Source organism: Leptodactylus fuscus, chromosome 10, assembly GCF_031893055.1.
Source record: "Leptodactylus fuscus isolate aLepFus1 chromosome 10, aLepFus1.hap2, whole genome shotgun sequence".
Lineage (NCBI taxonomy): Eukaryota > Metazoa > Chordata > Amphibia > Anura > Leptodactylidae > Leptodactylus > Leptodactylus fuscus.
In genome coordinates, this window is record NC_134274.1 from 51,356,422 (window position 1) to 51,374,087 (window position 17,666).

The window sequence follows — 17,666 nt, forward strand, 5'->3', positions numbered from 1 at the left end:
ATATGGTCATTTCTGATGTTCATGTGAATAAGGCTTGACACTCCCGAATACATACATATTGGGCTTGGCTGAGTGCGCACATGTTCTCCCTACATCTGTTATCAATGGGAAGCCAGTAAGCCTCCATGCACATTAGATGGTCAATTGTCTCCCACTCTGAAATCACGTGGTTCAGACAACATGGCCAGATTTAGAGCTGAAAAAATAAAAACAGCCATACTAAGCCTGGCATCAGAAAAGAATACACATAATGTTGATGGACGACATAACTGATGCCCTGGAATCACAGTACATACAATTGCCTTGTAGGTTCTTTACTGCAATACCTCCATATTACAAGTTCGTATACTGTATAAGTGTTGACATAGCAACTTTTTAAAGTGCACAGAACCATTTTTCTATCCAAAATCCTGAATACAATTAGCAGCTAGTAATTATCCGCAGTAGTCAAAGCCTGAATTAACACTTGGCAGCTGTGAAGCAGTTCGGAGAATACAGTGCCATATATTTTCTTACAACAGTTCAGAAAAAGTAATAATGTACTTGATTAGGCAAATCTTTCTATCTGATGTAGCTCTCACCGTGAGCCCGGGTGAGTCAATACCACATGTTTAAAGGGGTTTTCCAGTTTCATGTAAATGAAGCTTAATCATCGTATAATAAAGTTCTTAAACATTCCTATATCTCTCGTCTATCAGTTGAGTTTTAGGATCTCCTCTTGGTGTCAATGGATGAAAATGCTATTCACATCTAGAGATGGATAACCCATACTGAAAGGTGGATACAATCTAGACAATCCTCTGTGAGCCAAAAACATCCGAAACAAATCTCACACCTGTCTTTGTAAGATGAGACAAGTGATGTAAAGAACAGCTATCGATATAAGGAGGGGAGTAAAGTTATGGAAGTAAATATTGCAGCAGTTCATAAGAAGCTCAGTTTTCAACTTTTATATCTTCTCACCCAGGACCTGAATAATATCTTCTCACCCAGGACCTGAATATCATCTTCTCACCCAGGACCTGAATAAGCTATAATGTTGGACTATCACCAACCCTAAGAATGAAGAATTCACACTGGATAAGTCAGGCTTCATTCACACTTGCGCTCAGTGTCCGGTGTGTGCATTCTGCTGGGTTTCCGTCTCCCAGTAAAACTGGACGGGACAGAAAACCGGTGGTCAGTTTTAAAACCCATTCACTTGAATGGGTTTGTAAAGGTGACCGCTAATGTCTGCCTGCTGCCTGTCTGCAGGGAAACTGTTTTTTTTAGCCGGACACAAAGTTGGACATGCAGGATTTTGTGTCCAGCTAAAAAGAATGGTTTCCCCACAAACAGGCCGCAGGCAGAAACCGGCAGTCACCTTTACAAACCCATTCAAGTGATTGGATTTTAAAACTGACCGCCAGGTTTCCATCCCCTGTTCAGTCTCTCCGGGCTGAAGACGGAAACTTGGTGGAACGCACACACCGGACATTTAACGAACCCTCATCAGTAACTGACCTGTGAGGGTCCAGCACCTGGACCACGTACAGATAAGCTGCTGCTGCATGAGACAAGGAGTGTGTGCAGGCTGCAGCCCTATCCACTTATAACGGTGGCGCTGGGGAACGGCAGCTGCGCTTCTATTACTTGAACAGGAGTAGCCTGCACATGCTTCCTATCAGATCCTGTAATTTCCAGCGCATGGAGGTCGCCAGAACCTATGCTGTGCATAAGTGCTCAGTATGAAAAATCCAATTGGGGACAAAAAGCCCCTGTGTCTGATGGCAAACACTAGCGATCAGCCATACTCACTTAAAATGTTGTTTCATTTTCTTCTCAGCATGTACAAACTGCTTATTAGCAAGTAATACATACTTAGTTACTTTATTTAACTATATCATTTATAGTAGTAGTGAAGCAAGAATTGCTCATAGTCACCACAGCCTGTGTGCGCGCAGACTTTCCGCTGACTCTCATTCCTCAAAGGATTGTTTATGTCACTGCTACACATACACACGTAGTAACAATGAGAAGAGAGTGGTTATTTTCCAAAGGCATGTCTCTGAGGCCAGAGGTTTTCCCTTGAAAGGTAGGAACAATGGAAACGATTGAGAGATTGTTCCCATGCCTTCCGAATGTGACGGATTTATCCTCACCTGGCATCTGCTTCACTGTAATATTCTCTTGCTACAATGTCTTCAAACAGCTCTCCGCCTGTGACCCTGAGAGATAAAGAAAGAAAAAGGCTGTTGAGAAATGGGTGAAAAAAGAATAAATATAATCAAACATCCAACAGCAAAGCTAAAAGCCTAAGGGAAGCCTGTGGCAGAGCGTTCCCTCTCTACAAGAGCGAGCCATGAAGGGTCAACTGGCGCTGTGTTAAGAGCAACTCTCAGGAACTGCAAACTGGCTGATAACAGACATGGTGACTCAGTGTAGGCATTAACTACCCAGGAGGGACCCTTCACATTTCCCTGCAGACAAACAAACATAATGTATCCCATTAGACGTATGGACGGGAGCATTAGCAAGACTTCTGCTGAAAATAAGAAAGCTTTCTGCTTTTGTTTTCTGATAGGAATAGAAGTATCTGGGACAAGGATTAAAGTCGAATTCAGACCAACCAGTTCTGTAAACTAAAAAGGTACTGATGCCTTTATATTAACTGAGGGACTCGGAGATAACTTCATGAAACATCCTACGTTTATTTGACTGGTTTCCAGATGAAACAAATGGCAACCTTTGTATCCAGATATCTTCTATCATTGCTAAGGATTGTTTGTGTACAATATAGTGGGTGTAATAGGTAAGTAAGAATGTCTGAGTGGGGATCTCCGAGCAAAGAAAATAGTGGGACGACCCATTTGATAAGCCAAACCACTGGGCCCGTTCACACGCGTAATCCACGTCATAATCCATTCATTTGAGCCACCTCTGGAGGGGGAAGCCATGACCCCGACAGTCGTGGCAGGCTCCCCGCGTCACTCTCGGTGCCAAAATCCGCCCCACCGACCCCATGTGAACTAGCCCTAAGGGTAAGCTTAGCACTGAATTTGATTATGTATTTGCCAAGCTGAAAATTTCTGCTTCAGGAATCTAAAGTGGATTCTGCTTGACAAAAACAGACGAGGATTGTGACGCTGAATTTGAAGCTGATTTTCATGCTGAATTTGGAGAAAAGTCCCACTGTATTTTAGCTTTATTGGGCAGGCACAAATTCTGCTAGCAGATTTTAACAAACTGCACAGCAACAGAAAAAGTATATTTTTTTGTCTCCCATTATTTACGTGGGATTTCTCAGGCAGGATGCTTATTTTTCCACTAGCTGAAAAAAATCAGCTACTTGCCTTCCCATCATATGAATAGCAGGTGGATTTCAGGCGGAATTTGAGGTGGATTCAGTGCCAAATAGCTATGTGGGAACTTACCCCCTTATAATCCATGTCACTATGCTTCAAATGAATGTGTGTTGTCTAGGACCTGAACATATGTGATACTAATGAAATATACAGAGGTCAGGATAAGGACAGTCGGGATCCAACAACCGAGCCCTGCACCTATCAGCTGACACGGCCACCAGAAGCCACATATAAAGGTATGCGACTAGGAGAAGCCCTGCTCCTATTCAAGTTAATGGAAGCAGTGATGCAGTTTCTGGCCCCACTGCTACAGTATATGGTCATATGGCCACCAAACAGTGTAGTGGTGGCTTCTGGTACTGTGGGCCTACTCCCATTCACTTGAATATACAGTATGTAGCATACACCTTCCAGTGGCTTAAATAGCTGATCATGACGGGGTTCAGGTGTTGGACCCCAATCAATCTGTTACTGATGACTTGTCCTTCGGATTGGTCATAAGTATCAAATATTTCCAGGTTCTGGACATTCCTTTTCATTATAGGATACCAATATTGGTTTACTATAATTAAAAATAAGGAATCAGTGTCAGTAACTTTTTTTCCAACTCCACTGCCCTGTTCAACTGACAGAACGCTTGGTGGATGAGATTAAAGTCAAAGCCGCAACGCTCTACAAACAATGCAGACGTAACACAATTTCAATGTAAAAATGCCATTAATCTGAAGGGTCTTCAAAATGTTGTGTGAAATATTTCTAAAGAACGGCTTCAAACAGTTTGGGATATCTAGTTATGAAAAATGACAGAAAAGTTCAGAGCTAATAGACTGTGCGGCTCTGCCGATGTGATCATCTGGCACGTCTCCATGACATGTTGGAAAATTTCTGCTTTATACAGCTATTCCCTAAGGCTCTATTCACATGATTGTCAAAAAAGGCTGTCACACGGCTAAACTAAAATCAATGCATTCCTATTCATATGGCTACTTTTTTTTTTTTTTTTTTTGACGGACCTTGTAAACAGTTTGTCAAAAACTGTCCTATTTTTGGCTGTTTTTATGGATAACTAAATAGACACAAGTCTATGAGGGACCTGTGAATGATGGCGTATGTATGCAAATCAGCCAAGAAAAATGTCTATTTCTCACGTCTGATTTGCATTATGATTGTGTGAATAAAGCCTAATATACAGATGTAGCGGAGTTAACCCATACGATAAGATATAACGCTGCAGCAGTTTAACTAATTGTAGAAGTTTGGGTTAACTCTGTAACATCTGTACTTATAAAGCTGAAATGACTCCTTCTATAACCAAGAGAGACTCCATATAACAGCAAGGCAGCGGTAGGACTCGACTTCCACACAGCTTTCCTGGAATCTTTTATCTACTGTACCATAGGCAGAATACCGAGCAATGTAAAGGGGTCATCTGCAGCCTCTGTTAAAGGGTCCTGCGACTCTGATATTTAAAAAAAATGATCAGAGAACTAATATAGGATTCAGTTAAAAGCAGCAAATTCGGGCACTAAAAACAGAAAATAGCTAAACAAAAACAAAAATCGCTCACATATTGACACACGAGAGCACTGGAAGGTAAGTAACCCACTTTACTATACACAAAAAAAACTAATAACAAGCAAATAAGCCAATACAATTTATGTTTATTAAGAGGTAGTGGTGTTTGACCTCTATCACGTAACATATAATGTCATACCATATATGTTACGTTGGTCAGGTAATGGAGGGGGTGTACATCTCACACAGACTACTAAGGTGGGGGAGATGAGAAAACTCCAGAAGGAATGTTTGTTCTCAGCAGACAACTTTCGTCTACTGAGCATTTAGAAATGGAAGGTAGGTTGGTAGTGGGACCTGTCATTCCACCCCCCTCCAGTCCACACTTTGGGGATGTTCCAGCAGCGACTCAGCTGCAGAGAGTCTCCTCGTCAAGGAGGCTTAAGAAGCCAGCTCCAGCAGCAACACTTTGTCAGAGTTTGGCTGGAGAGCAAACAGATAGGTAATATTTTTGGAGCTGTGTCCTGAATGATTCTACTGGCTTTTGGATTTCTGTTATTCTAGGTGAGGTAACATATTCTATGTTTAGTTAGAGCCTAGACGGGCAGGTATTTATTTTTAAATCATTTCCTTTTGTTGCTACACTAACTTTTTGAGTGAAAATAAAAGTCTACCTTTGTTTTGGACTAAAAGAAACTGGACTTGTGTGTCTATGCCACCCCACCTAGCAACCCCAGACCCTGACAACATATAGAAATATGTAAAAATATTTATACATTTAATAAAATCACATCATGTCCCCCAAAGGATCAAACATTATGCATGAACATAACCTCAATCACAAAATGTCATATGTGGCCAGTACTTTCTCTATTAATAAACTAAGGGTAAGTTCACATAGTGGAAGATTTAGTGGAATCCCCCCTCATTTTCCACTGCCGTTTCCAGCCCAAGGGCTACCAGTCGCGGCTTTCTTCTATTTATAGGGCCAAGATAAATGAGGCCAACTAGCAAGGAGTCTCAAGCTGCAGAATCCACGGCAAGATCAAGCAGGATGCTTATTTTTTTCAGCATCCTGCAGTGTGCTTTGCCTCCCATTGAAAACAATCTGGGTGGAATCTGCCCACAAATCCGCTGCAAACTTATCCTAATGGTTGTGATAAACATGAGAAGTGCAACTGAAATACATGTCCAAGTCATTTAGTGGACTCATCTCTGAATCACTTAAGAGTAGACGCATGTCACAATCCACCTTTAGGAGTTCAATCCGTGAAAGAGGAATAATAGTTTCATATCATATAGTGTTTTACCCATTTTATTTATGTTTTTTGCTGTTGTGTTGGTGGGGAGCAGAAAACATTTGCATATACTTTATTAATCTATCAAACTTTAGAGATGAATGAGAACTATTCAAAACTCCCATTTAGAATAGCACGCACCCATAGGAATGAATAGACGCAGCCAGCACGCAGGGGGTTAAGCAGACGGCCGCCGGCAAAGTCTGCGTGCTGACCGCTCCCATTCTTTCCTATGGGTGTGTGCTATTCGAAACGGCTCATCAATACGAATAGACAGACTCAAACGGATACTGTATTTTTTGCACTATAAGACGCACTGGACTATAAGACGCACCTAGGTTTCAGAGGAGAAAAATAGGGGAAGAAAATGTTCAAGCAAAAAATGGTAAAATATTTAATGTATGGGGTTTGTAGTTTTGCAACGGCTGCAAGGCCACATTGACAGGGGACCCTGCAGCTGTACGGGGAAGTATAGGGCATTTTTTTTCTGGGGCCAGATGTACTTTTTAGTTATACCATTTTGGGAAATGTCTATTGCTTAGATCACCTTTTATTTAAATCAGAGGCAAAACGGTGAGAAAAACCCAGCGGTTTAGCACTTTTGATTTCGACGTTCACTGTACAGGAAAAATATTAGTAGACCGGGCATTTTCGGACACAGGGATACCTAATGTGCATGTGTTTCACAGTAATGTTATAATTTTAGATGCATTCTAGGGAAAGGATGTGAACTTTTATTTATTTTATTTTTTATTATATTTAAAAAAAAAATTATTATTTTTTTTACTATTTTATTAGCACCCCCTAGGGGGGCTTGAACCTGCAATCATTTGAATGCAAGTCCCATAGACAAGTGTATTGCCGTCTATGGGAGATTCTATACATTACTATTGCGGAGGGTCATAGACCAACTGCAATAGTAATCTAGCGATGACAGGCCTGGGAGCCTTCAGTAGGCTCCAGCTGTCACCAAACAGGTTGGCTCCTGCAAGCTTAAGCTGCAGGCATAAGCTTTGGTATTTGATGGGGGGGGGGGGGGGAGGCATTCGCTCCGGACCCGGCATCAGCTATAATAGAACGGTGGATGCCGGGGAGTGTGTTAGCCGCCGGCACAGGGCCTGCAGTATTGCCATGCTCCTGCCGCTGCAGAAAACCAGAGTTGGCAGGAATGTGGCGGTGGCAGGTCCCACATTCGGACTATAAGACGCACCCTCATTTTCCTCCGAAATTTGGGGGGGAAAAGTGTGTCTTATAGTCCAAAAAATTTCCAGTTTTGTACCACCTAGAAAAATGGTTCTGGTTTTATAAGAAAGCTGAGATCCTCAGCTTTCATATATTGTCAGGATTGAAGTACCGTATTTTTCGGACTATAAGACGCACTTTTTTTCCCCAAAATTTGGGGGGAAAAGAAGGGTGCGTCTTATAGTCTGAATGTAGCGCCTGGCACCCGCCGTAATAGAGAGGCGAATGCCGGCAAGGGATAGATGCAGGTGCCGGGGCCTGAGACATCGCTGCGTTCCTCTGCCCTGCATGAAGCCAGCAGCGGCAGGGGCGATGCTATTCCGCTCCTCCGTCCCCCCGCCGCTGGCTTCATGCAGGGCAGAGGAGCGCAGCGATGTCTCAGGCCCCGGCGTCTATCCCTCGCCGGCACCTGCCTCTCTAGTACAGCGGATGCCGGGTCAGTATCGGTGGCCCCTTCTCCCCCGGAGCCGGTCCCCACCAGCCCCGTACCTGTAAAGTTGCAGGCCGGCTCCTGCGCGGCGATATCGCAGGAGCCGACCTGTTCGGGTGACAGCCGGGAGCCTAATGAGGCTCCCAGGCCTGTCACTGCTGTATTAGTATTGCGGCTGGTCTCTATGACCAGCCGTAATACTAATAGACAGAATGTCCCATAGATGGCAATACAGTTGTATTGCCGTCTATGGGACTTGCAATCAAGTGACCGCAGGTTCAAGCCCCCGGGGGGGAATAAAATAGTAAAAAAAAAAAAAAAAAAAAAAAAAAAAAAAGCTTTAAAAATATATAATAAAAATATAAAATAAATAAAAGTTCTAAATCACCTCCTATCCCTAGAATATATATATAAAAGTAGAAAATCATATGTCATAAACCACCGGGTTTTTTTTCAATACAAGGTGATCTAAGCAATAGATATTCCCCAAAATGGTATAACTAAAAAGTACTTCTGGCTCCGCAAAAAAAAACACTCTATGCGTCCCCGTACAGCTGCAGGGTCACCTGTCAATGTGGCCTTGCAGCTGTTGCAAAACTACAACTCCCATATATTAAATATTTTACCATTTTTTGCTTCAAAATTTTTTTTCCCTATTTTCCTCCTCTAAAACCTGCGTCTTATAGTCCGAAAAATACGGTAAATGAATGAGAAATATCACTAGTTAAAAGCACAGTCAGGAAAGTTATTTTATATGCAGCATCAACTCATGTTTTGTTATAGCTAGTACTTATATATTGGCACCATTGAAAGGTCAGCTTTCTTATGATATCAGAACAACTTTTCTAGGTATAAAATCAAAGATACAGCCATTTGAAGTGACACCCCTCCCTTCCTTTGGTAAATGCTGCGCATTTATGATACAACTGCATATTGTAACCTAGTAACAGTTCAGTTAAGGGGCAGCTAGGGAGAATGTTGCATCCTGTTTTAGAATAAAAAGGAAGTTACATAGTTTAATAAAGTATATTACAAAAAATGATTACCAAACACTGCCCAACACAATAGTGAAGAAAAAAAAATGGGAGTTACACTTTAATGCTTATAGGAAACTAATGATAACTTAATATAAAAAGAGATCCCATAGAAAACTTACACCAATGCAACTCTTCTGAGCAACAGTATTCAAGTGTATAATAATGATTAAAAAAATTGTTTCATTGTCAATATTTTAAAAGCATACAAACTGCAGGAAATGTTATCAAACAGGCTTTTTTTTCTACAGCTGACATCTGTATACTCAAAAGTCAGCCAAAGCGATGGCAACAAAAATGCAGAGTCCCAACAACATAAATAGTCAGATAGTCAAAAAAATTAACATACGCAGATGTCAACTCATCTACTTGTTACACAAGACATGTAGCTGAAAATTACTAGGCAAATATGAGAAGCTTCCTTTAAGTAAATACTTACAGGTCGAAAACAAGATAGTGGAAACCTTCTTCTGAAATACTGTCATGGAGACGCACTGCGGAGAAAAGAAAAAAAAAAGAAGACCTCAATGAAAATCTTAAGCATTCAAACACTGCATATACAACTTCTATCATACAAACTGCAGTAACATTCTAATTTACGTAATAGTCACATTATCAGATGTCTGTTAGAGAACACAACTGCGGTTAGCCGATAACCTTAAAGGTAACACTACAGTAAGCATAGAAAATGCCATAAAAAAAACCCAAACATCTCAGCACATCATCCCATATTCTCATTCTTTCCTTTGATTCTATTTTATCTTGTATTACAATAATAACAGAAACCTATAAAGAAATTGCCTCTGTGTGTCCCAGTAATACACATATTCCTCGTCCTCCTTAATCTGCAGTCTGGCTGTAAGATAACTGGCTGCAGCAGGAGCCTTCTCCTTTGCCCTGTCTTTCTTGTAACCATAAGATTGCTTAGCCCTGACTCTTGCTCGGTTATGACTGATCTTGTGGTATGGTATAAGTGTCTATATTAGAATGATAAGAAATTCTTATTTTGGAACAACTATCATTTAAAGTAAAAACCTATCCAAACATGAAGATGTCATTTCTTTTTTATTAGCACCTCATTTATTTTATGTTGTCCATATTGTATTAGGACAAAACTGCAAAACTGTCAAGGAGTTACGTCTTGTAGAAAGACAATATCTGTTCCGCTGTATTGTTCGCCGTTGTATTGGTTTCAAATTAAAGCATTTGGAAAACTATTAAAGCATACCATGTGCTGAAGGGTCCCAGAAATCGTGAGAACCAGGTAGTCAATGTGTGGGACCGGTGCTAAATTATCGGGGGCAAATTCCATGACTAAGCTGCTAAAATTGTCACACTGCTTGAAGTGTCGTTTCCCCAATATAATCCATCCTTAGGGTACTAAACCTATACAAACAAAACTGAAAGAAATCCCCTAACTTCCAAATGTGTAGTCACTGGAAATTCCCCCACAATGTATGCCTGCCTGATCCAGGGGTCTGTATTTATTGAGGGGGACTGGACTGTGGACTCTTATCTGAAGTCACTAATAATGTGTTTGTTTTAGGGTACAAAGTAGTATTTACAACCCTTCATATAACGCGAATAAATGTCTTTAATACCCTTTCCAAACACTGGTGAGTATGGAGTATGACCGCATGATCACAATACACCATTTGTTTGTAGTCTGGTCTTATGGACATGGACTTGTATATATCAGCAAAGCAGCTGTAGAAAGAAAAGTCCCTACACTTTTTACTTTAAATGCATTGGAGTAATAATAAGTATTAATTCATGAATTCCACATACAGCATGACACCATTTCTAGTTTACTCACTATTCAATTCATGAGGACTGCAAATAATAACCAAGGATAGAGTCATTATACTGAATACATATTTAAGTGCTCTCCTTGCTAAGATATTAAATAGCCTGGATATTAACAAAAATTATATCAAGTAATAAGTTAGTGCAAAAAATACAACAAGGGACAGTAAATAGCTACAGATGAGGAAAGGAAGGATGTCCGGCGCAGTGCAGTAGCCAGGACGTGGTTACCAATGCTTTCATTTACATAAACGATTAACGTCTTTCCCTCATTAACGGCCATGCGGTTTCACAGGTGCACTAGGTTTTGCAGGTTACCACGCCGTTTCCCAGGATACCACGCCGTTTTGCAGGTTACCACAACGTTTCGCCGATTACCACGCCGTTTCCCAGGTTATCACACCGTTTCCCAGGTTACCACGCGGTCTCACAGGTTACCACGCGGTCTCACAGGGTACCACGTGGTTTACCAGGTTACCACGCCGTTTCTCCGGTTACAATGCCATTTCGCAGGTTACCACGCCGTTTTGCCGGCTACCACGCTGTTTCCCAGGTTACCATGCGGTTTCCCAGGGGTTACCATGCGGTTTCCCAGGTTACCACGTGGTCTCTCAGGTTACCACACCATTTCACAGGTTACCACGCTGTTTCACAGGTTAATGAGCAAAAAACTGCTAATCAATTAGTGATTTCACTTAAAAGAAAGCAATGACATCACCACCATGGAGGGCGGCTACAGCCCTGTACGGTCCATCATGTGGAAGCACTCGCAGGTTTAATAACATGTAGTAGTGAGTATAGCTCATAGGGAAATGTAAGATTCCTAACACCCGCTATATAACTTGCATTACGGATCTTTTTAAATACACTTTTAACTAGAGAAAGATTAGACTCCCAACAGATATAGTCAGATGTAAGTGCAAATGTAATCCTTAGCTTGTAAAACAGATAATCATCACAGGGAACCCAAACTGATAGGGAATGGGTTTCTCCATTACATAAGCAGCTGGTAAATGACTCAGTACAACACATGTAGTAAATATCACCCATGATTATTACCTGATTCACATTACAGGAGCCTGTAGGCGTGAAATGACTACCATCTTAGGCTCCACCAATGAAGCAGAACACTCTTTCTAATGTGAACCTCATCATTAAATGATTTCTGCTGCCCTATGTGAAAGTGTCTGACTTATCCCCACCCCCATGGAAAGATTGACAGCTTTGTCACTAATACAGAAAAAGCTGTCAATCATCCTCTGTGGGCAGAGTAGGCAGGACACTAGCGGTCTCTTCTAGGATTTACTCATTGACTTACCCAGAATTCCTTCTAAATATTGTGTAAATCTATATAGCACAGAGCTCAGCATCTCTCCCTCTATTACATTCTGTTCATCGGGTAGCAAATATCATCTGACAGGTTAACTTTAAATCATTTCCTACTGTAAAATCTTTGCCTGTGCTTTTTTTTTTAAAAAAAAAAAAAAAAGTATAAAGAATAAAGCAGAAAATACTTATTCTGCAATATACGTGCCAAATCTACACTCTCTAATACATATCTGGGATAACCACAGCAAACAGGGCTCAAATGCAGTACCAGCAGAGACACCCCTGTATGTTCAAAGCTGTGTCTGAACTAGCACCTTAGGTGATGTCAGTCAGAACCTCTCTAACCACACAGTGATTGTCGCTCCTATACATAGACCATCAACTAAAAGTCCTGAAAAAACCCAAAGAAAATGAACCACCATGCTAAAGATCTGACACGGCATGTACCGTAGGTTCTACGTCACCAGGGTATCTGTGAAGTGAACAACAACAGAAATGAACAGTGTTAAACGTTCAACTTTACCCAAGTCTTTAGTATCTTATAAAAGGAAAGTGTGAGTGGCACCTACAGAACTGAAAAGCAATTATTTCTTATAAGACTGTGGAGTTGTGAGGCTATTACTTGTAACAACTCCCCAGTGATAAGAGTATTATGGCTTTCCAGCACTTAGTAGCTATTTAACATGCCATCCATTATGGATGGGTGTCACCCAAAAGGTGTAATCAACAACTAGAGCAGCTAATAAGTTGTTAAACAGAGATAATTATCTAACTGAGAAGCCATCACATACTAGATCTAACACTAGCATCATCGCAACAGTAACAGCTTGCCATACACTACTATGGAAGAGGCTGGGACTGCATCAAGGATGGGCTATCTACACAAGCAGCACATGTATCCCCCAAGCTGATATTTGATGACTGGTTAAAAGCGTTACAAGCTTATCAATTAAGATGAAGTGAAGAACGGACCTGTCCGCAGATGTCCACAGCCTATGGTTAGTCATGGATGCCAGCTGAAAATGGTTAAATCTCTAAGAATTGCTAAACATTATTTTGTGAAATGAATTCACCTTCATAATATATTTAAAAAAAGTTATAAACTATTCAAAAATAATCACCTAAACATGAAAATCATCCTTGAAAGGACTTATCGTAGACTTATCGCATTGTGTAGTGGCCCGACTGCACAAGAGAATGGCTACATACACTGTAAGAGAATGGAAGATGTGTTTGGCCCATGTGTTGGATCCCTACTGATCTGATAGTGATGACTCATGAACAAGTCTACAAGCCAAGTGTCTCCCATGTTCCGTTCCAATATTCAGATCCATCAGGGCAAACACAAAAATAATTGGTTTCACTTGGCCCACAAAATGGACGTTTGAATAAAGCCTTGTCCTTAGGATAAGTCATTGATTTTCAGTCTTGGAGAACCCCTTTAAACTCTTGAATGTCTCTTCTTGCGCTTCTAAAAATTGTGTTTTAAAATTGATGTTTTAGATTCACAATGGGAGGCTTCAAAAAAATCTGGTAAGACAACAGAGAAGATCCTGGTCATGTTTACTCCTGATTAACCCATTCATCTTACATAACTAGGGTACTGGAGACAAATTTGGTGAAGAACATTGTTAATTCCCATGTCATTTGCCTTAGGCTTTATATACACAACCATGAATCGCCTGACCCTTACTATGTATGTAAAATGGGAAAATTAAGAATGCAGGAGATTGGCATTTCATTAGCAATGAGAACTAGAAAAAAATATTATTATTTTTTTACAAAAACAGCCCCAATCTGCTACTGTAAGGCTCCCATGAACATTATGTGTACAGTCAGTCTTTCAATTCAATAAAAATAAGCTTTAAAATCAATACAAAAATATTAATCTAAAATACCATCAATATACATATTGGAAATATTTCATACGCTGTAAGTGCTGCTGTTCAGATAAGGAATATTACATTTCACTGCAGTTACATAATATAGAGGAAAATGTTCTGTTTTAAGGAGAGATTTGATGAAAAAGAAAAAAGTCAAGAGTTCATCTGACAATCCAAAAACTAAATGAGTTTGTCATGTGAAATATATGACTTGACCAATACAAGGGAAATAAATGCCATGACTGAAAATGGAGACGGCTTTGTAGCTTGTTAAATCGCCAACTCGATCTGCTTAGGGCCGGCGAAAATGGGACCTCTGTTACCATAACAACAGTCAATACTTTTTGAAGTAATAGCTGTTGTCGTAGCAACGAGCCTCTCTCCAATTGCTAGAGCGCTGCATGATCCAAAATCATTCTACAGTGAAACCCAGTTCAGCTCTTCGCCTGCCATGAGGAGGGGTCAGTACATTACACACGCGTCGCTTTCTCCAACATGACTCCTCACTGACCATGTCTAAGGATAAGAGGAGCCGGATCTGGGACTGACCACAGAATATCCCCCAAAGAGGAGGTTGCAGGGCTGAAGTCCACGGCCATTCCCTTTACTTGCTCTGTCTATGACTACAGGAATTATAGTCATGTTCTTGCCACAGAACAGCCAACACCTACACTTATAATGCCCTTATAATCTGTATAACGCTTACATTTCTGACAGCTCTCTTCACAGTCAGCTCTGAAAACACACTAACCTTCAGCTAGAAAAAGCAATGCAAGAATAGAAGATTCCTACTGTCTTTTAATGTGTACTTCTTTATTAGTAGCAGAGAATTACAGATCCAGATAAGGAAAGAAGATAGAAATAGAGTGGAGAAGCAAAGTATAGATGAGCTGCAGCCAGAGCGGCCACACAAATTAGTATCGGGCAACTGTGGGCAATGGTGGCATGGAGCATGGTGGCATGGAGCATGCTGGTACGGAGCATGGTGGCATGGAGCATGGTGGTACAGAGCATGGTGGCATGGAGCATGATGGTACAGAGCATGGTGGTACAGAGCATGGTGGCATGGTGGTACAGAGCATGGTGGCATGGTGGTACGGAGCATGGTGGCATGGAGCATGGTGGTACAGAGCATGGTGGCATGGTGGTACGGAGCATGGTGGCATGGAGCATGATGGTACAGAGCATGGTGGTACAGAGCATGGTGGCATGGTGGTACAGAGCATGGTGGCATGCTGGTACGGAGCATGGTGGCATGGAGCATGGTGGTACAGAGCATGGTGGCATGGTGGTACGGAGCATGGTGGCATGGAGCATGGTGGTACAGAGCATGGTGGCATGGTGGTACGGAGCATGGTGGCATGGAGCATGGTGGCTCAGTGGTTAGCACTGTTGTCCTAGGGGGTGAATCCAGCCAAGGGAGACATCTGCAAAGAGTTTGTATGATCTCCCCATGTTTGTGTGGGTTTCCTCCAGGTACTCCGGTTTCCCCACACATGCCAAAGACATACTGATAGGGAATTAATATGATGGCGCTATATAAGTAAGCAACCAAAAATAAATACATACATTTTGGTGGGACTCGCCAACCATGAAATGTGCATAAGAGCCTAACATGGATTTTCACCATGCCTGATCCCTTTGTTCTAAGGTAAGATAAGACACTTACTTACACTTTCTCCATTGAAATCACATTCATGCTCAGCCCAGAGTTCCCATGTATATGGGTGAACTACCTGTCAGCAAAAGCTTTCCAAAGTATATAGCCAGGTTTAGATTTCAATAATGCACCTAAAAGAATGTTCCTGTAGTGCTATAGCTTTTAGGCTTTGGTCCAGCTATGACAAACAATGCATCTAATATAATCATCAAAATCTGTTGTACACTTTGTGTGCTATGTACTTTGAGAATTTTCCACATCGAAATTTGCACCACCCTCAGTTGTGTGTCCAGACTAATGTTCTGTAATAATGTTTCACAACTGTGACTTAAAGAGGAACACACACAAAATGAAAGACCTAATAGCTTCAGACCTTTGTATGACCCTGTGAAAGCCAATAAAAAGACCTGTCCTGTGAGAGACCATCTTCTGCTTTCACCCCCCACCCCACCCCCAGTGTCTGCTGAATGACTGGCAGAATAAAATGCCTGAATGCCTTGAAAAATGTTTCTATAATAATGACTATCCAAAATGGATGATGATAATAAGTCTCACAATAGTACAAAGCACAAAGTGTCAATGCTGTTGGCAGCGGTTATACCACCATATCACCACAACTGTGGCTGTTTCCAATTCTAATACTTTTTTTTTTTTTTTTTTTTTAATCTCATCTAAACTCTATTTTTAAGGTCACTATCATTTCAACAATCACCGCTAGAAAGCCAAATTCAGCACACTATCGGTTTTCTAGCTGTGTATTACACCGCATGTGGCATATGGCTTGCACAGTATTGTAAGCGGCCATTTTCTCATGGCCTGTGGGCATGCGCAGTCAGCTCTGCCCGAGGCCTAGAAGTTACAAGCCACCGCCGGAAGAAGAGGATGAAGATGACGTTGCTGACGAAGATAGAGGCGGCACTGGAGAGAATTCTCTTGCAGCATTGGGGACGCCCCTAATGCGGTTTAAGCACTGGGGCCCGCCGCCAGTGCTGCGAGAGAACACATTTGCATACTGACAAGAACCAGGATTCCTACGGAACGGCGGCGCAGAGAAGACAACGAAAGATAGGAAAAGAATAGCCTTTCTTAAGGCAATTCCGACGTGTTACTCACAAAAAAAATTGTTTGTATGATAGGATCCCTTTAATGGGGTATTCCCAAAAACATAATCATAATCATTGCAAATATAAGTATTTAAAAATTCTGCAGAGTTTTAAAGATTTTCTCTATCTATCTTAGTGTTGTCTTGATCGGTTGCCAATGGATATGACCACAAATGAAGAAACTTTCTATGGTTTGGGACTTGTCAGGAAACCAGCCATGAATTTCTTATTGTAGCTGTGTTATCAACACTTTATATACCTGAAGATTTCCTGACCACAATAAGGAAATCATGGCTGATTTTCTGACCTTAGAAAGGTCCTGCATTCATGGTTGTATCTACTGACAACCTTTCAAGGCAACTTTCGACCACAAGATATTTAGAGAAAATATATAAAACTCTGCAAAATCTTTAATTACTTACATTTGCAAAAATGTTTAACTTTCAATTAAAACACACAACGACAAAAAAAAAAAAAACACTTTTCGTCTAGTACTGGGCAAAAACCACTCGTTCTATAGTAAATGGAGTGTGCGGATTCCAAATCTGAAGTCAGAATTGTTGTAACATGTCAGGAAATTTTGCTATGCATAAGTATGCCTAAATGAATTAAGCACTGGGAAAGCAATGAATGATTTTGAACAGAACGAGTTTTACTCCAACAATTTCCTGATCTACATCAAAGTTTTCGTAGTAAACAGTGTATGAAAATGTAAGGAATAGAAAAATTTCAAAATGTTTCTTTTTTCAGTTTAAAAGGCCCAAGACTGTTATATGAGCTTCAGGCATCGGCTTTTGCATTTGTGAATGGTCAGGTTTTCCCATTGCAAAAAAACAGCAGTAGTTCCCCATCATGTTGGGATTCCTGTGGCCTAGATATCTACTCTCCATTGTAGAAATATCTTTATGGAACTGTTCTCCATGTTCGTTACTTGTGTTTCCCAAATTGGGTGGGAAAAAGTGAAGATGGGAATTTAAGAAATGTATCTTCAATGACATTCGGCAGCCAAGTTGTTCATATGC

The 17,666-nt window shown here is 41.0% G+C and overlaps 1 protein-coding gene across 24 annotated transcripts in view; it reads right to left on the reverse strand.

Annotated features, from left to right (window-relative positions):
- The window catches only part of CAMK2G (calcium/calmodulin dependent protein kinase II gamma), a 230,739-nt gene that overhangs the window by 88,507 nt on the left and 124,566 nt on the right, over window positions 1–17,666 (reverse strand). For all 24 annotated transcript variants that reach the window (XM_075258052.1, XM_075258058.1, XM_075258050.1 and 21 more), the window contains exons 4-5: window positions 9,303–9,357; window positions 2,142–2,207 (exon numbers count right to left, since the gene is read on the reverse strand). In XM_075258052.1, the coding sequence (XP_075114153.1) occupies window positions 2,142–2,207; window positions 9,303–9,357 (121 nt within the window). The remainder of the gene's footprint in view (window positions 1–2,141; window positions 2,208–9,302; window positions 9,358–17,666) is intronic.